At 45.6% G+C, this 18,985-nt stretch overlaps 1 protein-coding gene across 1 annotated transcript; it reads right to left on the bottom strand.

Annotated features, from left to right (window-relative positions):
• Positions 1 to 392: 392 nt before the first annotated feature.
• Positions 393 to 17,505, bottom strand: fscn1a (fascin actin-bundling protein 1a). Its single transcript, XM_075454187.1, has 5 exons — positions 16,447 to 17,505; positions 5,903 to 6,059; positions 4,776 to 4,897; positions 2,955 to 3,122; positions 393 to 2,638 (listed from the first exon to the last, which is right to left on the bottom strand). Exons 1-5 carry the CDS (start codon positions 17,285 to 17,287, stop codon positions 2,430 to 2,432), a joined length of 1,497 nt encoding a protein of 498 aa, XP_075310302.1. The 5' UTR covers positions 17,288 to 17,505; the 3' UTR covers positions 393 to 2,429.
• Between the last annotated feature and the right edge of the window lie 1,480 nt (positions 17,506 to 18,985).

Here is an 18,985-nt window from a genome sequence, read left to right on the forward strand (position 1 = left end):
TCTTTGTGACACGCTGCTAGTACTAGTTGCCAAAAGACATCTTAAAATAGGTTATTGGCCAAGTTATGTCATATGTAGCCAGCACTGGTTCATCCCTAGAGTTGGGTACATTTTTTTTTTTTTTTAATGCTTGAATAATTCATAGGTCAGTGTTAAGAGGCTTTAGAAACAAACAAAATAATAATTATTAGGTACAGTACAAGGACTGGACTGAAAAGCAGCCAATATCAAACGAAACACTTTGAAAGGCCATCATAAAAAGCCTGTTGCTCAAGACCATTTAAAAGATTACAAAATGCATGTTTCTCTGAAAGATTAATTTAACAAACAAGGTATATAACCTGGTAGTTTCATAAAGGGACCAAGGATGAAAAGAAAAGTAACCAGTCGTGTAGCATTCCAAATCCCAGTTTTATTGGTCGCTGGATATTAGGTGAACCAATGGCACAAGAGAGATTAATCCACAATATCAAAACGAAATAATTGTACAAAATAATACAAAAGGAAGTTCCAGTTTGACAAAGCAAAGATGTGGACTTTAACTTTTTTTTTTTTATTCATTTACCTTATTTTCCTACGGCCCAAAATCTTGAGTAAGGCACAGTCATTACCACATGTTTACCCTTCTACATCTGCTTGCCTAAGCCTTTGTCAGCTTCGAGATGCAGGTTTCTCAGAGGATACCTGCTCCTTTTATTAAACCCTTCATACAAAACAGTCAAAACTGCAGAAAAAGGGTTGGACAGACCTTATGGGGCACCAACTACAATTGTAAATCACTTAATGGGACAGCAGCGATTGGTTGCTTGACGATGGATGAAGGAGATCACCAATTCAGTGGCGAGATAAAGAGGACAAGTAGATCACTGCCAATTCTGCTTACGTTTAGAAACGCAGACTAGTGAAGGGTAGTAAATCTAAGGGGGGAGAACTCGTGGATGCAGCGTGCTACATGACTACATTACAAAACTATTCAATAAACAAAAACTTACTTTTCTTCCAACCAAAGAAAGAAACCACAAGAAAAGTTTGGTGATGTCGTGAATGCGTTCACGCCACTGCTGACAGTTCAGACCAGAATGAGAGCCGAAGAAGCAGCAGATTTAGGTGAGAGGGGCAGCAAAGGCTGGTGTAGCGGGGAGAAAAACAAACAAAAAAAAAAAAAGTCAAATCACCGTTTGTTAGGACGGTGTGTGAGATGAGTTTGTTAGTAGCACCATTTTTAGTTTTATCTATTCGGTGTGAGATGACGGTTTGTTAATCCAGTATCAAAGGTTTTGGTCTGCGTAAAGGCTGAGGTGCATGTTTGGTCAAGGGAATCAAAAAAACAAAAAAAAAAACAAAGCAGCTTTCAAAGCATCTATAAATCCTTTCACTTCAGTTGCTATGGCTACCCACTGTACACTTATCCATGATAATGTCTGTGCCTTGGACATAGAAAAGAAATTAATCCAACTGTGCAAGTGTTTTATTTTCCTCCAACAAGACATCTGAGTGCATTAAACATGTGGCCACACCTTTTCTTAATTTTAGTCATTTCCTCTGTGCAGTTGCCCTGACAACAGCTTAAGCTTGTGGAGGGTGAAAGGACATGCGTTTCAACTTCCTCCATCCCGTTTGATCCAGGAAGTCTGACTCCTGACCAGCCAATGAGAACACAGCTAGAGCGACACAGGAAACTGGCTTACATCTTAATATTTTACACTTGAGATGAAAGGGAAGAGGTTTATCCAGTTGGTTACATCACCATCAGATCCACTCTAGTTATATTAGTCATCACGGGCGACACGGCCTGCTCATGAACACTCAGCCTGGCCTGACAGAAGCACAAACATCTACATGATCCATCCGCACAAATACAGACCCAGCTTTTATTATATTTTTTTAACTGCCCGCCGACAGGAAGCAGAGTCTGTTTTGGGAGATTTGATCAAGTCGACAAAAAGATCTACCAGACCAGCTCCAACGCCATAAATACTGCCACCAGTGCTGCTCACACAGACAATAGAAACCAATAGAAACATGAGGGGGCCAACTTCAACAGGGGGTGGAGGAGGGGCTCTTTAAATGTGGCTCTGCTCTGGGAGGGCGGGGACGGAGTGAGTGGTGAGTGACGGGTCGAGCAGCAACACCAGATCGAAGCAGAGAAAGTGCACTGCCCCCTGGTAACTATGGCAACAGAAAGGTCAGTGCTGCTGAGCAGAGCTGGGAAACGGAGGAAGGAAGGATAAAAGGAAGGAAAGGGTGAGACGGGAGTGTCTCCTTTCTTCTATCCTTGCTGTTCTCTCTGTGCAGTTCATCAACACATAAAGTCAGAAGTACAGGATATAATATAAGGTCGGGGGGAGGGGGGGTGGGGGGGGGGGTGGACAGGTAGATCAGAAGGACGGGCAGTGGGGGACTGCGTCCCTGTTGCCGGGGGGATTCCCTCAGTACTCCCAGAGCGTGGCGGTCTCCAGGTCGTCGGCGTTGGCCTTCAGCACGCCGGCGTGGTCCCCGCGGAGGTACTTGCCATCAGGGGCGTGGCGAATGGCCAGCTTGTTGTAGTCGCAGAACTCGAAGAGGAAGTCGACGGGAGTGTCGCTGCTGCTCACCACCGACTGCTCATTTCCCACCATCCAGTATTTTCCTGTGGAGTCTGCAGGAAGAGAAGGAAAAGACAAAAAGGTGAGGGAAGGTCGTAAAGATGGAGAAAACAAATTCAGCCTCAAATTGCTTGAACACATTACAGAACATGAAGGCAGGGAAACCATCCAAATCTAATCCCTCTTTTTGGCACCACCACCTCCAAAGTACATAATGAAAACAAAGTAGATGAGTGATTTAATCCCCATCGTGCTTGCAGGCGGTCCCTCCTCTTGTTCTGACACACAACACCTCGCTGTATGATGCTGCTACTAAGGGGTTTTCCCTCTGTAAAGTGGCATCAGGAGACGTCCTGCATCAACACCAACCTTGCAGGCTGTACGCTCCGTCTCTGAACTCCAGAGTGAAGTAGTCATAGGAGGAGCGGTTTGAGTCCAGCGTGCCCGTCACCTTCCTGCAGCCGATGAAGCCGTGTTCTCCTCGCAGGACGATGATCGGGCGGTTAATCAGTTTCATGATGAACTCCTCCGTCTCACCTGAAGGAAAACAAGCTCTGTGTGAGGATGTAGCAGCTTCATCTCTAAACACAACCATTGCTCTGAAAAAAACTAAACCTGTACACTCCATCTACCTCATTCAAAGAAAAAGTGGTGCCGTTCATGTTAAATATCAGTGAACGGGAGCCCTGCATCTGCCTCCATCTATAGCGCATCGAACTCTGCAACATGAGGCTAAAAGCCTCAGCTTTGATCCACTAATGGTGGAACCCAACGCACGATCCATAACTGGAGCCTTTTGTCTGATCCGCCTGCTGACTTTGCTGCAACCAAAGCAGTTGCTCTGACGGACTAAATCTGTGTTGCATTATCATAACGTCACTGTGCTTAAGAACAGGCTGACTGAGCTACCACAACAGCGACGGTTGGAAATGCTCTTGCCAAGAAATTAAGCCCTTTTCACACATGCTGGAATTTTTCCAGATCGTCCACAGGAGCAACGACAACGCAAATGTTCTCCAGGGACATGTTTGTAGCTTTAAATGAAAAAAAACGGGGATTAAGGCCTTTAAGAAGGAGAGATAAATAATATTAAATGGATAAAGCCCTAGTGTGAACAGTCAGCGTATGCAGGACAACACTGCTGATGTGTCCAAATACACGATGTACTGATGAACACAAAAACAGTCATCAGGTTGGATTCCAATGTCTTACGCTGCCCAATTGAATTCTGGGTCCATCGCTTTGCTTTGCTAGCGTAGCTTCTGGTGGAAAGTTAAGAATGGTGCCACTTTTTTTTCCAGCGGCAGCAGAGGTGCAACCCATTCAAATCGTCCCACTAACCATGTGTCTGATGTCATGACCGACCGTTGCCATGGTTCTGAACGCTGGACCCGCCCACCACCGAGAGATTTCCCCGTGAATCCTGTCTTATTGATACATCAGCAGCCGGCTCGACACCAACAACCGCCACAATTTCTGGATCCAATTCCTCCTCATTTGAACTTTGTTCAGGTTTAGCCGAGTATGAAAATATGTGCAATCTCTGCAGAATGTCTGGACCCAACTCTGCGGAGAGTGTCTGGAGTTCATGTTTGAAATTAACCAAGATCAACATCTGTGCCTTCAGTGTTGGGTTGCAGCTGCACAGAGAGGAAATAACCAGCCCGGATCTACGTCAAAGCGATCGGTAAAGCTCCAATTAGTCGAGACAACAGGGGTTCTGTTTAAATGTTATCCTCCTAGCAACTCATCAGAACCAACAATTATGTGCAAGCATTTCCTGAAAGGTCAAAATGTTAGAATGTTTTTTGGGAATGTTGTGCACGGCAACACATTCGTGGCCCTTACAGATGAAACGAGTCCAGGAGCTCTACAGAGTCTGCACACTCAGGAGTTTTCTCATCATGTTTCCAATCAACATGACTAACTTGAGACGCACTGCAAGAACTTGGCAACAGTAAACAAACAAAAAAAAACATTCCTACAGAGCAAACTGCAACATTCAGCCGTTACGAAACAGAAAAAGAAAAAAAAAAGAACTGAAGCCTTTGACGTGAGGAAAACAACTGGAACATCCAGCCCTGATCCAATTACTTATGTCGTTTCGGAGCTCCACGTGTCACTACTCAGCAGTAAATAAGCTGGCTGCGTGTTTTCGACGGCACGGCTGGATCAACACCTCACACTGACCTGCAGAGTCGATCGTGGCGGCTAACTGGCCGTTTTTCTTGGCGGCCACATATTTCCCATTAGCGGCCCGGAGAGTCAGCCTTTTCCCACGCCACTCGATGTCAAAGTAGCAATTAGTTGACCTAAAGAGGGGGGAGAGGCACGAGAGGTAAGGATAACTCAATGTACATGGCAGTTTGATATCTTGTTGCACAGTGATCGGTTCACATGTAGCTCAGCACCACTGAGCAGGTTTAAGTAACTGTTGGGTAATTGGATAGGTAGGCTCCGAGTAGAGGGATTAAACTTAATCAAGGAGCTTCCTAAATCCTCTCACTTTTTTCTTAAAGTTTATACCTTTTCTAAAAAAAAAAAAAAAATTTTAAAAATAAAAAGAAGCCCTCACACATTTTCCTGTTAAATGCTACTGGGCTTTGTGAATGATCAGATTTTTGTGGTCTGCTCTGAGAGAAGTGAGCAAAGAGTCGAATCTGAAGAATGCGACAGAGGAATGTGGTGAATGTCCTGCGGAGCGCTCTGCAGCCTGACCCTCAGTCTCCAGGATCGTCCCCGCTTTGTCTTATCTGAGGGAAGGTTGCCTGCTCGAGTTGACTCCAAACATGTGTGCGTTGACTCTGGATAAGATTGTTCCATTTTATGGATCCACACTCACTTTTTGAATAAAGAGTCATTTTTAAACAAAATACTGGATGCAAGCGTCCCCCCCCCTCCCCCCTCTCTCTCTCTCCTTAGTGCTCTGGGATGAACAGAAGAATCCAAAAATCAGTCTGGAGCCTCACAGGGAAACTCATCCAGGAGCACTGGGTCAGGGGTTAAAGGTCAGGGGGTAAGTGCCACCTCTCTCGTTGGACGGGACTACTGCACATAAGAAAAACACTCGCCACAGGTTAAGCTTGCACACAAGCGCACTTCATCTCCCACAACATGCCACTGCCATGACATGAGGTCACTCACTCTTAACCCCACACACACACACACCACCCATCATCCTCCCCCCCGTGTGTGTGTCCACACACACCCGTCATGTCGCAGCTCAGATTACCAGAACTAATACCAAATGCTGTGACCAACCAGTTTCAAGCTTTCCAGGAGCTCACACACACGATGCGATGCAGGGAGTTTCTTACTTGGTGGAGGCGGTGCACTGCAGGCCGCCGTTAGCAGTGAGGGTCCAGTATTTTCCGGCGGCAGTCCGAAACGCGCACTTCCTGTTCTCGCGGCAGATCTCCACCTGGAACACCTCCTGGTCGCCTTCCTCGTCCTGATTGGCCGAAAGATCCATGCCTGGGTGGGGGACATGTAGTTGGGGGAGAACGGATGAGCAAGAACACAAGCAAGTGGGTCACTTCTGAGTGTAATGTCTGTGGGGGAGCTGCAGAGGTTGACCGGTAACACACACACACCCTGTGGTCAGGATCAGACGGACTAAATGAGCAACATCAGACGGCGCAGATTAGAGAAGGATTTCGCACAGCTGCGCGCACACACCCACATCTGTCACAATCAAGACCGACCTCACTGCACTTCAGAGGATTAGGCGTCATGGTGGACGCTCACTGAACGCACAAAAAGGCCACAAGAGCCGAGAAGTGAACAACAGGAAAGCCACGTCAACACTCAAGGCTGGTAATCAAACAGATTACCAGCCATGCTGTTCACCATGTTTACCACGTTATTTTCTATCAGATAACGCTCGACGTGAAGAGTAGCTGGAGCCGAAGTGGGAGCCAGCTTTGTCAAAGTCTTTAATAAGAAAGTAATCACTGTAAAGGGAAGATTTGGGGATTTTGGGAAAAAGGTCACCTTAAGTTTGATGGACTAAATTAGATGCACAATATCATCGGCCGGTAAAGGCTTTACAAATAAGAGTCCGCATCAGCCACCACATGTTGATGACATGACGAGGTCACATTTGGCTGGCTTGTGACCAGTTTCAGGAGAGCCATTGGGAGCAGGTTAAAGTTTAAGGTTGTGCTTAATGTTGTATGAAATCTATGTATTTTAAATTGTAAAGTTCTCCTTCAATTTTCACACCAAATGCACAACTAACCATCACCATAAGAAAACAAATAAATGTCAATACCACTGCAAAAGAAACCTTGTGATCATGGCCAAAACTGCGGTGGGGGAAAAAAAATAACTAAACCCATCACATCAGATATCTGCAAGAATGCAATAGTGGGCATCCTTAGACTAAACACTCGCCTGATTCATAAAATACCTTAAACACCTCAAAGTTTTGACCCATTACAGCGCTAATCAGAATTCAAATGCTTTGTTTTATCACGCAAGCATTACCACAAAAATCCCAAACAAACCATGGCATAATGATCTCAGATTAATCACACAAACTATGTCTCGTATTCACAGAAAGGACATCAAATGTTAGTACATCCGTTTTAAAATCATCCGACAGGAAGAAAGTGGATGCGAAAATACTCGCCAGGTGTCACAACTGCATAACAAGTTGCCGTCTCAAAAGCCAGCAAACATTTAGGTTACCGACACCGGTTGAGCAGCCAAAGAGTCGGTGCATCCATTTTAACTGTCACTGAGCCCTGCAACAATTAGTTGCCATTAGTCCTTTAAATCCGTAGTTTAAAAGGCTTCAGAGTGCGTTTGCGTGCGAGTGCGTGTCCATCAATACATCCCACTCCATGTGTACACAACGCCAGACCCCCATTAAAAGTCACATCAACCTCACTCAGGCTCTTAAGAGCAACAAAGCAGTGGGCAAATGCGAGCCAACCACCGGATTAACACACAACTGCACTCACTTCATGCAACACAAAGCTTCCTTTTGTATATGATGAGGTCATGGCATGGCTGGACCTATAGCCAGAGGGCTCATGGAGAGAGAGATGAACCGCGTGCTGTCTAAATGTGTGCGAAGGCAGGACCAGACGAAAAAAAACAAAAACATCTCCCTTTTCATGCGAAACACCCTCCCCCTCATGTTTTATCACCCTTCTCTACAGTCTATAAACTTGCTCCACTGGTGGCAGGGAATATACTAAAAGGCCGACTTCACGCGTTATTACACGCATTCTTCTTTGTCAGAACCCAACACCTCACTACCTGCAATGAAACTCTAGTGCGGGTTAATGTGGCCTCGGGCAGGGATGAGGACATTTTCAGGCTTTTAGTCCTCAAACCCCAACTGGCGGCTCAAGTTACATCACAACACTCTCACTGGAGCCACAAAAGTTTGACACGTCTTATTTCATTTCTCCGGACAGGCAAGTTTAAAAGTTCAAATACAAAAGGTTCAACCTCATCCTCTAAACCAATCATTTTCAAACTGCCGTCAGGGATTATTCTCAGCTTCACACAACACACGCTTCGTCTCAAACCGATACCAGAAACATACCCCGTGTTAAAAGTCAGGGCCGTTACCGTAGACTAAGTATTACATCAGGTGGTAGTTACCGTACTGTGCTGCCTATCATCAGCTAGGGATAGAGTTTCTGCAGAAATATGTGGCAACACCCACATGTGCACAGAGGCACATGGAACACAAACAGATGGCTGAGAAGAAAAATATAATCAAACCTAATGGAAACCACATGTTGGGGAAGGGGTGGCCCACAAAGACGATGAAATGTAACTCCACCTGCATCAGATGAATGTGAAAAAGCATCACAGGAGGTTAAGATGAAAAAAAAAAAAAAATGTACAGAAAAGAAAAAGATCAGACGCCTCCATCAGTCACAGTGAACTCCTAATCCTCACCGCTTCCTGCTCAGCCAATGCAGACGCTCTGAACAGGAGCACGGGAGAGCCCACTGGTAATGGTGGTGTGGAGACCAAACCATCTGCTGGATGGATCGTTCCTGTAGGTGCTTACGATGGGATTATGGAGAGTCCACTTATACAAATTGGATTCCTATTGAAACTATGATAAAATTCCTTTAAAAAAAGGTCCAACATGACCTTTGGATAGCAGTGCGCATTATTTCAGTCCAAAGAGCAAAAACTGAAACTTTCTCCAGTGCAATGTTGTCTCTGATCCCCATCCGTCCCTTTATAGGAAGCTTTTCAAACTGTTTATTTGGTGCGTGGAAATCTGGATACACACCCACTGTGGACTGCACTTCAGGGATTCACATGCTGGTGAAGCTGCAGCCACAACACAGGACAGACAAACTGTCAAAGAGGAAGGATAACTTCTTTATCTGGTAGTCCACTATATTCTTTAACAGCAAATTGTTTGCTGCTGTTTCAGGGTTCTAACTATCATACGTTGCTGCCAGGAAAAGATGCAACATAGCGGATGCTGTGGTCTTGCTGCAGCGAAACAGCTGCCGCAAAACTGAAAGCACGTCACACGTCTGTCCATTTCAGGAGCGCCGGGTAACAGCCACTCTGGCCTTCTTATTGCAGGGCGCCTTTTTCGTTGCAACAACGCAGAGGAAAATCTGAAAGGTCGCCTCCATCTCCATTAGCTTTGGGCCACATGGCCATACCAGCTGCATAAACAAAGAACAGACGGGCTCAGATTTCAGCACCCTGAAGGAAAGGGACTGCTCTCTATGGCGGGACGTCATTGCATCACGATGGTTTGCGTACGCGTTTGCTGCGATTTTAGCCCGGGACCCTCATAGGACACAGTTTGTCCCGCAAAAACAACGTCTTGTTCAAAGACCGTCTTTATGCGTTACTCTTCTCCAGGTCCAATTCATCTCAGATAGCCAAGAGAAATCAGAAACGCACTCAAGGAAGAGTCGTGCAAAAAAATATGGGCAAAAAATGTTTGGCCTAAAAGAAATCTTGATCTGTTCCTTTAAGGCAGCTCCCCGGGTTGCCATTTGATCCTGGCCTGAGCCTGGATTGTGGAGGCAATAAGTGTACTCTGCACTTAGAGGTAGTCTGGAAATTCTAATGGAAAATTTTAGAAGTTACAGGTCCAACAAAGGAGTGATGATGAGGAGTGAGTAGCTTCGCTTTAGAGATCCTGGCAGGTAGGATTTTGCTACCTCCGAACAGGTCAAGGCTCACGGTTTACACTCGTTTGTTTTTATGGCGATCGTGCATACAATATCCGTCTGTGTGACCGAAAGCTCGAGTCTCAAACGGTGCATGAAAAAAAAAATTCCTCTACACAGACCTACAACAGTTAAAACTTGCTGTCCTTCTGGTACCGTTAGTTTCCCTCGCAGGAGACGAGGGGGAAAAAGCAACATGAATTTCACTATATGAAAATTAACCGGGAAACTAAACGGGAACATTTTGCATGCTTTCACTGAGAGAGACACATAAAAAATTTTATTTATAAAACTCTCCCACTGAGCTTATTTGAATACATTATATCCTGTTACCACCCCCCAGTATAATCTAGTTTGGATAATAACAGCAAACCTTTTTAGACTTTTTCCCCCACTCTGACAGACTGCAGGAGGACCTTTTTCCTCCCTAAATATTTGTCCCTCACACATAAAACTAATCACAAGTTGCTGTTAAGGACAGAAAAATATTAGCAAGAGCAGACAGAGGACAAAAATACAAGACTGACGGAGACAAAACACTCATGAGCCATGACCTGGCTGAGGGAGCGTGTGTGCTTTACAGCCAGATTTGTCTACACTGATCACATTGTAAAGCTCATGGGGGTTAAAGGGTCTGCAGTCACACACACGCATAACATCCGTCTTCACCAAACCAATCAAAAAAAAGTAGTGACCACACACGCAGAATCCTCCCAGACCACACCAAACTCACATGCACACAGAAACTACCCCTCCATCTTTCTGTCCACTCCACCCACTGCACTCAGCCTGATGGCAGCAGGCACAGAGTGTTGCCCTCAGTTCCTGTGAGCCAGCACCAGAGGCCTGCTGCGAACGCACGCGATTGCATCCTCTGCAATCGTGCGTTTGTGTGTCTTCCATTGTTCAGCTGGCCTGACTGAGGAGGCGACCAGCTGTGGCACAAACAGGGAGCCAGATCATCAGCCTTTGTTGTGATCCAAAAGGACAAGAGGCCGCTCGGCCAACGCACTCAGCACAGTGTACACTAAAGCGCTGCTGCAAAAAGAAAAAAAAAAAGGAGGTCAGACACGCGAGAGATACAGTATTGTGCCCGAGAATATCCCAAATCCTTTTGATAAATTGATTTGAATTCCACTGTGTGTTCACTGGGTTTGCAAAAACTGAAGTGTAGTTGGACTGTGAGCTCGAGCGCATCAATTTGGAGACACACCCTTAGCCGGGCAGGAGGACAAGCTGGAGACCAGCTGAAGCCTAACCTATAATAAAGCAGTCGACACGGAGGAGGAGAGGCTTCACTGTGGGTAATGCGGCCAACGTGATCTGGCAGTCTCCCAGCAAACACATAAAGCCTGACAACGCACAAACATCCAGAGGGTCCATGAACACATCAGAGCGCACACTCTGCGACAGCCACCGAGTATCACCAAGGATGAACAAACAGACAAACCTTTCCCTTTTTCTATTGAGTGCGATGCGTTACAGACTGAGGACGCAAATCATCACCCTTCACCCTGCAGGGATTATCACACACTAGACAAGGTCGGAGATGCGTGTCTCGTGTCTCATTTCCTGTCAGCGGGGGGGTGAAGGATACAGAAAGGGTGTCAGGGTTGACTCACGGCCAGATACAACATGGAGCCAGTTTCAGTCTGCTGCCTGTACCACACACTGACATGTTGCTGAAATACACATGCCTGCACCTCTAACTCACCGAGAGCCAATAAAACAAATTAGTATCCTGTGTATCTGAGGTAATGTTTGCAGAGGGCCTCGGGTCTTAAGGGATTAAAGCTCACCAGCTAGCTTAAATATGCTAAGCTAGCTCTGTTGCCACCAAAGAAGTGAGCTCATTTCCAAAAATATTGCACTACGCCTTTGAATGGGAGAGAGTTTCTTTCAGAGGTGCTCTGTATTTTAGATATTTTGTGGCTTCGGTTAGGTTTTATAGAACTTGAGAGGGCGTCATTTTCATACCAAATCTTGTAAATCAAATTCACAGTTAGCAGACCGGAGCTTAGTCACAGGATACAGCTAACAAAACATCCCCTGCTTCAGTGCCACATCATCCAATGCCACCAGAAGAATATCCATTCAACTTTAAAAAGGAAATAAAAAAAATAAAATAAAAAAACAGCCCAGTCTCAGTGGGGATCAAATATACAGAGAGAGATGGGATGGTTCCAAAGAGCAGACAGTGGTCACACCAGCAGCCGACAGGATGCGATTCGATCCAGTTACAAGCCAGCAGGCCTACGACTCCTTCACTCACACTTATGCTACAGTCTAAAAACAGAAAAGCCCACTTGGAAAGACACTAAGCTCCAGGCCAACTGACTGATAATTGTGCCTCGGACCACATGAGGGTCGTTAAACCGTCTCTGGGAGAATTTGCGACCCCCCCGAATGAGGAGAGTGGATGTTATGAACCGGAAACAGCAGCTCAAATTGGATGAAGGCGGAAACAATGGCATTGATGCATTTTGTCTAAATGATATGACAGGATTACCCTTCAATGAGTCCGAGTAGAATAGATAACAAGAACTTGTTGGCTCACTGTCTTTAGTTGCACTTCCAGAAAACTGTCAAGCGAAATCAAGACGATCATTTGAAGTCTCAAATGCAAAAAAGGAAAAAAAATTTAAAAAGTACATCAGGCACATATCCATTAACCTGTCTCATGTAAACAAACTGACAGTATAGTCATGAGGAGGTGGTGATGCAGGTGCTACTACGCTTTGCTTTTATAAACAGAACAGGTTGGCAACAAAACTTTGAAGAAGAAAACCAACTGTACAACAAGTACAACACTCAACATTTTTTATTCTTTTATGTTATTGTTGAGTGTTGTACTTTGCGAGTGAAGTTGTACTGGAGTCAAATTCCTTGTTTGTTTAGTCAAACCTGGCCAATAAAGCTGATTCTGATAAAACTGAAGAAAACACAAAGTAAACCAACTGCATCCATATCTGAGAAAAATGGACAGACGTCTTATGGAATTAGTTTCACTTGGTTAAGTTTCGACTATTCTTTCATCCCAGTGGAAACTGGCTAGGTTTCATTTTATTAAATGTTTGCCATATCAGAACTTATTCACAAAAGCCTTTTCCATCTCCTGTGTCAGTCAACTCTTTCGAAAAAAGGCGAAAACCACTAAAACTGAGGAAAAGAAATTAGGTTGTTTCTTCAAACAACCAGTTATTAATAATCCTTCTACTTGCAATCTTTTGCATTCATACAACCAAACTGATATCAGTTCAGAATATAAGTATTATTTTCAATAGTTATAATCTTTAATCACGAACAAAGCAATTCAAACCCGATTTTAAGAGTCGCGTATGGGGTGTTGTGTGAGGAGATACAACGATTCAATACAAACAAAGCAAAGTTTAGAGTGTATGAAGCTGATAAACAACGATTAAGTCAAAGTAAGCAGATGTGATTAGACTGAAGCGGCTTTTGGATTGACCCACTTGAGCTTGCACGAGTCCAAAACCTCCAGCTGCTAATGAAAGCTAGTAGACTTCAACCGCCATCTTGGCTCAGGTCTGCCAGCCGCGCAGAGTGGGACCGCGAGCAGCTGCCCGCTTGCAAGACATCTGGACCCGGTTTAATTCCACTCAACATTTAATCTTCATCACAACAATCCAGTCGTGGGCAGATAAATATGAGCTTCCTGTAAAGATTCAGGTGTCCGGCTAATTATGTGCAGATCGTAGCAGAGCAGGAAGGGCATGCGGGTCCACAGCTAACGAGCAAGGCATCACACCTACTGATAGCGGACATCCTTTCTTGCATTTCAAACTATGTTTTTGGCTTCTAACACAAATATTACCTCTGTGGCAAGTGGGTCAACAGCCTGGTAAGACTGTTGATTTGGCAATTGCTGGTGATTGGAATTAGTCAGTTTCCAGCGTGATGGTTTGTGACCTGTGACCAATAACTCACTCACTGGGGTTACATGGCACTGAAAGGATCGGATTATTGGCTAAATTACAATAAGAATGAGTTGCTCCTTATGTGAGCAATTATCCTTGGATATATGGCGGTGAAGGAATCGAATCAGAGGCATAAAGCATGACATACTCCCATACGATAGGTGGCGCTGTACCCATTTCAACTATTGCTAATAGAGCCACTTCCGGTTGACCGCTTCAACAACAACAGCAAACTCAGGTATTCGAGAAAATGGCGAATGAAGAGCAAGATGAAGGTACGTCCCTCTACATTTCGTTTGTGATGAGCTGCTAATTGCACAAACGCGATGCACAACGGCGCATTCTGCATCGCGTTGTTTGTTTCTTTCCGACGGCAACAGTAATCGTCTCTTCCGACTTCAGGTTCACGATCCTGGAAAAAATCTCGAGCATGCGCAGAACATAAAGTCTAATTCATCACGTGCTTCACCCGTCTGCAAACATGTTTAATTTGACTTTCAACCGAGTCTATCCGAACGCGAGTAATCCGATCCAATCAAATTTCTTGTCAGATTAAGGCATCTACATGCACTTAATAACTCAGTCTTATTGTAATTTAGCCAATTATCCGATCCTTTCAGTGCCGCCATGTAACCCCACTGACTCTTAGACATGGCCAACTCAAAATCTAAAAAAAATAAAATTTAAAAAAATTTTTAAAAAATTGGCATGTCAGAGGAAAACAAAAAAAAAGGAAACAAAACAACAGATGGGTTCCAGCAGACAGTTTTCAGGATATTGTGATTGTTAGCTGGTTGCAAGGACACGCGCACAAGCTTTATGTCATTAGACCTTGTGAAAAAGAACACCGAGATTGTCCCTTTAAAATGATGTCATACATGCCAACTTTCAATCATTCCACATGTGTTTTAAGGAAAGAAACGCTGGTTATTTCCATGTTTGAGAAATACTGACAACTTATTTTGGTTGGTTTGTATGAAAACTCCAGCTTCAGTGCGACATGGTGCCCAATACTCTTGGTGCTTCACTAGCGTCACATCAACAAAGCGAGCGCATATCTGTAGAAGATAGATGCATCAGAATATTGCGTATTCTCCACATACGTTATAATTAGAGCCCTATTTTTTGATGACAGAGATTGTCACCTTATTCCAACAAAGCCTCTCAAAAGTTAGCAGCTCATAGTTTTTCAATGTGCCAGCGTTTTTCGTTCACTCTCCTCGACCGAATAGAGGACCTCCATTTTGTGTCCAAGTGAGTGCCACTTAAAAAAAGACTTGCTTCCGATGGAGGAAATAAAAAGAATTAAATAAATAAATAAATAAAAGGATGGTGAACAATCCTTATGTCAAGTAAACAAAGCAGGGACAGGAAGCAAGCGAGCCCTGGGTGTGACAGACACTGCAAAAGGAAACTGTAGTGATAGATGGATCATACTTTCCAAAAAAAATAAGCAAACCCACCAAACCACATGGCATTCTCAGTGTGCCCCTCATACCACACACCAAATATAGATTCAGGGAGCATCAGTTATGCATTCCGGTCACTCAATACAATCAACTGCACAGTCTTCTCTGCTTTCAGGCACTTCATCTCCCTGCAAATCCCACTGAAGGGTTCACTGTGCCGACTCAAAGCGATATTCACACCTAAAATGATGCTGATTCACTTACATTTTCTAGTAAAATTCAAAAGGATTAAGTGTGGACAAAGAGTATTCAGATAAAACGTAAAAAACAGTGGCTGCTATTCACCGTGAGGGGATGCCACTGACACGCAGCAGCCAGGCAGGCCTGAAGGCTGGGGGAGGAGAAGTGAAGAATGCGCAGAGGAATAATGGAACAGATGTCAAAAAAAAAAAGAAAAGGAGGTACAAATGTCAAGATGGAAAATGTTAGGAGGGGTGAGGAGGAAAAGAAAAGGAAGGAAGAAGGTGGGGGGGACAAACTTGTATCTCTGCCCAGCTGAACAGCTAAAAAACACAAATCTGATCCAAACAGAAGAAGAAGCAAAACATACAAGTAACACTGCTTTACCCACGAGTGTCAAATATCATTACATGATGAGCCAAGAGTGTCTGAAGATGAGCCGCTTTCACAGAGGCAACGGCTGTAATTTCAGCATTTTCCTCCATGTTTTGTCCATCTATCAAAAGATGGCGTTGACCTTTTTTTTTTTTTTTCCTAACCGAAAGGCTTTGAAGCCATTTTGCTTTGTGTCAGTTCATCCCCTCAGTCTGAGGATACTTTATCATGACTGATGCCACACTTGCACATGGCACTGCACTTTTTTTTTTTTTTGTTTTACACTCTTGTCATGTCATCCAGCTGCAGAAATCACTGCCATGAGACATGACGGCTGACTGATCTTTGGCAGGTCTTTCTTTAAAGTGACCTCACATTTATGCTGCATGTTAGAAGTAGAAAAAAAAAAAAAAACTGCCTCTTGTGTTTCATGTAAGAGGTGGATTCAGGCCAAACGGGCCATTGTTTAACAAATGTAAACAGATACGGGCCACTGCTGTGTGTGTTTGAATTGGCCATGTCCTGCATCTATCATTTAGGATGTATACGTGTGTGTGTGTGTGTGTGTGTGTGTGTGTGTGTGTGTGCTGCTGTCTCACATTCCGTCAGTTAACCCCCTGCTCTGCCACAGGAGGTACCAACTCATTCATTAGCTCACACGCGCACAGACACACACGCGCGCGCACTGACACCCAGAAGACCCGGGATGGACCACCACACCCACCTTGCCGGGTGGAGACGTTCCTCTCGTTGCCGGCGGTGAGCACGACCTGCGGGTGGCTCTGCTCCAGCACGAACAGCTCGTCCTTGCCCACCCGCGCGCTCTTGCCGGACTTCATGGTTCCAGAGGGCCCGGAGGGCGCGAGGTACCTGCCGCTGCAGTCCCTGAAGGCCACCTTTCCGGAGCGGAACTCCAGCGTGTACCCCGTGCTCTTGTCAGTGGTGGCGACCAGCGCGCCGTCGTTCCTCAGAAAGCGGTTGTCGGACGTCTGCAGGTGGTAGCGCTGCTCGCGGAACACCAGCGTGATCATGGAGTCCACCCCCCACGGGACGTCCCGGTCGATGGCAATCTCGTCCACCTTGTCGCTCAGGTGCGCGTACCTCTTGCGCGTCAGGCTGAAGAGGTTCACCTGCGGGTGCATGGCGATGTGCACGCTCCATTTCTCCGCCACTGAGGCGGTCTGAGCGAAGCAGATGATCCGGTCCTCGGTGCCGCCCAGGTAGCGGCCGTGCGGTTCCGACTGCAGGGACCAGCGGCCGTCATCATGGGCGGTGATGATGAACCGGCAATCCGGACCTGGGCTCTCGCTTTCTCCAGTAACGTTCCCATCCTTGTCGGTAGCGATGTACCGGCCCAGATGTGACTTGAGGCAGAACACATTGCCGCTGGAGTCGTCCCCGCTCTGCTCCAGAGTCCAAATCTGCTTCTTCTTCATGCTGGTGGCGGAGGCGTTGATTTTGAAGCCGAAAGCCTCTGCTGTGAGGTATTTGTTCCCACAGTTGATGAGACCGAACTGGATCTGCAGCATGTCGCTGGTTCCGTTGGTCGCGCCGTTGGTTGTCATCGTCGGTTCTGTGCGCCTCGGACCGGTCCGGTTCTGTCTGGAAGGGATGGAGAGCGCTTCTGAGAGTGAGCTCGCGGCTGAAAGGGTGGGATGCTCTGCTGCCTCGCGTGCTTCTCTTTGTTTGAGGAGTGTGTGAGTGAGAGAGAGACAGAGCGCGAGAGAGAGAGAGAGAGTCTGTGAGCGCGCGCCGCCGGTCGTCAGTGCTCTGCTTGTCTCAGCAGCGCGAGCCCGTCGCCACAGCTGCAGCCTATATAACCATCAGTGACGTTGCGCCACAAACCACGCCCCCTGGCACAGCCAAAAATCTGGGAGCAGAGCTGAGTTATTCCTATCCTCTGCTGAGGATCTTGCATTTTTAAACGCTCTGCGGTCATTCAGACTTTAAAGTCTCGTGCAATCAGAAATGTACACAAGCAGAAAATCGGGGTGAGGCTTTAAACTTGAAATAAGTCTGTTAAAAAAGATGCTGAGCCAGATGCATATATGGGGAATCTGTTTCCCACCAGATGACAAAATCATATCACCGTGTCTTGGACTGTCTGATCAGATGGCCTCAGCATTAAAATCATCAGGACGTGTGTGTGTGTGTGTGTGTGTGTGTGTGTGTGTGTGTGTGTGTGTGTGTGTGTGTGTGTGTGTGTGTGTGTGTGTGTCCACACACAAAGCTCTATTCATGCTCTGAGCAGGCACATCAGAGGACAGGAAGGGCCCGGCTCCATAAACAAAGAGGCCAAACAGATCACATGGGCATCTCCCCATTGCATGCTCATGAACTTAAACTCAAACACACACAAACACACGCAAACATACAAAAGTGTACGAATTGTGTGGGCCCGTATCAGCACCAGCTGCGCTCTCTTTATATCAAAACACACACAAATGTCAAAGCAGAACGCTTCATGCCGCAGTGACATGGTATACGATATGTTATTATTTCTGACTGGGATGCTGCTCAGGGTTTCTCCGGGTACTCCGGCTTCCTCCCCACCACCCAAAAACATGCATGTCGGGTTATTTGGTGACTAAACCGTCCCTCGGAGTGAGTGTGAGCGTGTATGAATGTTTCTTTGGTTTGTCTCGATGGGGTCCTATGATGGACTGGCAACCTGTCCAGGGTTGGATGGATGGGTGAATGCTGCTCAGTTGAGTCCTTGGCACAGTTGGAGAAATGGTTGGATGAGTTTCCAATGCCTGTGACAGACATATTGTTTCTGCCTGCATTACTATTCAAATTCTGTAAAATTGGTTACATGTTGAGCAAACTTCAGCCACATATCAGCAGTTCGCTGTCGCTCCGATGTCAAACATTAACAACACTCCACCACTATGACTTCTGCTGTATCTCTATTCTATTTAATGAATGCCTGAATTACAATTTTTCAATTTCAAAATACTGTTAGAGTGTTTTTTGGTAACAATCAGCATAACCATTTCTGATGCTCCAGTGCATCTTGTTCACCTCTGCATGCCGCTGGGTTCGTAAACGTACGGTAATCGGACCCTAAAATGTAATCTGATCTAATCTTTTGCTGCCTTCCTTTCTCCGGCTCTCAGGATAAATTCAATCCTCGGACAGAAACATCTTCAAACAAATTAGATTTCAGCGCAATTTCACCTTCAGAGTCCATTTGTAATAAAATAACCGGGCTGGCTGTGATGTATTTTTGCTCGGCCGTGCTGTGTATTGTACCTATTTCT

Source organism: Odontesthes bonariensis, chromosome 21 (genome assembly GCF_027942865.1).
Source record: "Odontesthes bonariensis isolate fOdoBon6 chromosome 21, fOdoBon6.hap1, whole genome shotgun sequence".
Classification (NCBI taxonomy): Eukaryota; Metazoa; Chordata; class Actinopteri; order Atheriniformes; family Atherinopsidae; genus Odontesthes; species Odontesthes bonariensis.

Coding starts and splice junctions, on each gene's coding strand:
- fscn1a (XM_075454187.1), bottom strand. CDS start 17,287: ATGACAACCAACGGCGCGACCAACGGAACCAGCGACATGCTGCAGATC. Junction 6,060..16,446: donor GAACGTCTCCACCCGGCAAG/GTGGGTGTGGTG, acceptor TCCCCCACCCAG/GCATGGATCTTTCGGCCAAT. Junction 2,639..2,954: donor CGGAGCGTACAGCCTGCAAG/GTTGGTGTTGAT, acceptor CTCTTCCTGCAG/ACTCCACAGGAAAATACTGG.